This window comes from Nicotiana tabacum, chromosome 17 (assembly GCF_000715075.1).
Source record: "Nicotiana tabacum cultivar K326 chromosome 17, ASM71507v2, whole genome shotgun sequence".
Taxonomy (NCBI): domain Eukaryota; kingdom Viridiplantae; phylum Streptophyta; class Magnoliopsida; order Solanales; family Solanaceae; genus Nicotiana; species Nicotiana tabacum.
Window position 1 is genome coordinate 121,391,126 of NC_134096.1, and position 1,568 is coordinate 121,392,693.

The window sequence follows — 1,568 nt, forward strand, 5'->3', positions numbered from 1 at the left end:
ATGGTGCTGGAGAGTACACGTAATATCCCAGCTTTATTACAAAATATACCAAGTACTATTAGTTATCTTTAGTGAAGGAATGAGATAACTATAAGAATGCATTTTTAAGAGGAGAAAATGACAAATGGGAAAAGGTGCAGTGGGAAAATCTCCAAGTACTTCAAGTTCCAAGTTCCAAACAAACAGGAGCTAGCTTCCAACGACGAGTTTGCTTTTAGTGCGAGATTTATGCAATAGATAGAAAGAATAGGGAAATATAAAAATTAAGAAGACGACACTGTTTGTGACCAAGACGCTCTCATAAAGCGTGACATCTAATTTTCTGGACATTTTCAGTTCTAAAAGAGACAAGCTACATACAACTCACTTGCGTGAGCGTACCAGAATTTTGATAATGGAGCTTCAAATATATTTACTACTGCCGTTATGTAGGAATAAATTAAACTTCTCTTATCTCTTACCAATATATATATAACCAATAATAGTTCAAACTCTAGAACTCTCTGCTTCTTAATAAGATTATAAAATAAGAAGCTTAAATTTTTCAATCATGATAACATCAATCCTTGTCGCAACTCGGGAAAATCGTTTCTACGAGAAAATAGAAAAAGAAAAGAAATTTTAAACTCTAATATTTGGTCTAATTAAAGGATTAAATTTGTATGCATTATATATAAGAGCGAAATGCCCCTCTTTCCCTTTGCCGAAGCAACGAGAGACCCAAGCTCCACATAATGTTATTGACAAATCCAAAAAACTCAAAAGCTGTGGATAAAATGGTCAAACTTTACCACACTCATGAACTCTCACCAAAACAATGTTCTTCAATGCTAGTCCAAACCATAGATGCACCTCTTCCCTTGGTATGGTCTTTGGTCAAAAAATTCGACAAGCCACAATGCTATAAGAACTTCATCAGCAGCTGCACTTTACTTTCTGGTGATGGTGGTGTTGGGAGTATAAGGGAAGTCACGTTAGTTTCTGGATTTCCTGGTAAAAAAAGCATAGAAAGGTTCGATTTTCTTGATGATGAAATGCATGTTTGTGTGTTCAGTGTTGTTAATGCCGATCACAGTTTCTTGAACTTCAAATCTACTATCACTTTGCATGAAGAAGAAGAAGAAGAAGAAGATGATGATGGCGGCAAAGTATTGAGCAGTACTGGGAAGAGTACAGTGGCTATTGAGTCTTATGTTGTGGATTTTCCTGAAAATAGTTGTAAAGATGATACATGTGAGGTGACTGATAATATCTTGAGATGGCAACTTAGATCTTTAGCCTGGGTAGCTGAAAATATGGCTATTTCTGGAGTTTCTTCTTTGGATTTGAAGAAAACATGACGAATACCTTGTTAGATATATATTTATATCATATACTAATTACTCCTACTTCTTTTAATTAATCTTTCCTCTTGCGTTTTTGAGTTGATTATTGTGTTAGTTATCCACATAATGAATACCAATAATTGGACTAAATGTCTAGTCTTTTCTTCTTCCGCCAACTTCTTAGTTCATGAAACGAAAAAACTCTAAATTTCTTGCATAAAAAGTTACTCCAATAATTGTCGC

The 1,568-nt window shown here is 34.6% G+C and overlaps 1 protein-coding gene across 1 annotated transcript; it reads left to right on the forward strand.

The window, feature by feature from the left end:
- Positions 1-776: 776 nt before the first annotated feature.
- Positions 777-1,340, forward strand: LOC107815226 (abscisic acid receptor PYL11-like). The gene has a single exon (XM_016640773.1). The coding sequence runs from the start codon at positions 777-779 to the stop codon at positions 1,338-1,340; it is 564 nt and encodes a 187-aa protein (XP_016496259.1).
- Positions 1,341-1,568: the final 228 nt, after the last annotated feature.

Bases quoted from the DNA above. Each gene is read 5' to 3' on its own strand.
- LOC107815226 (XM_016640773.1), top strand. From the start codon at position 777: ATGGTCAAACTTTACCACACTCATGAACTCTCACCAAAACAATGTTCT.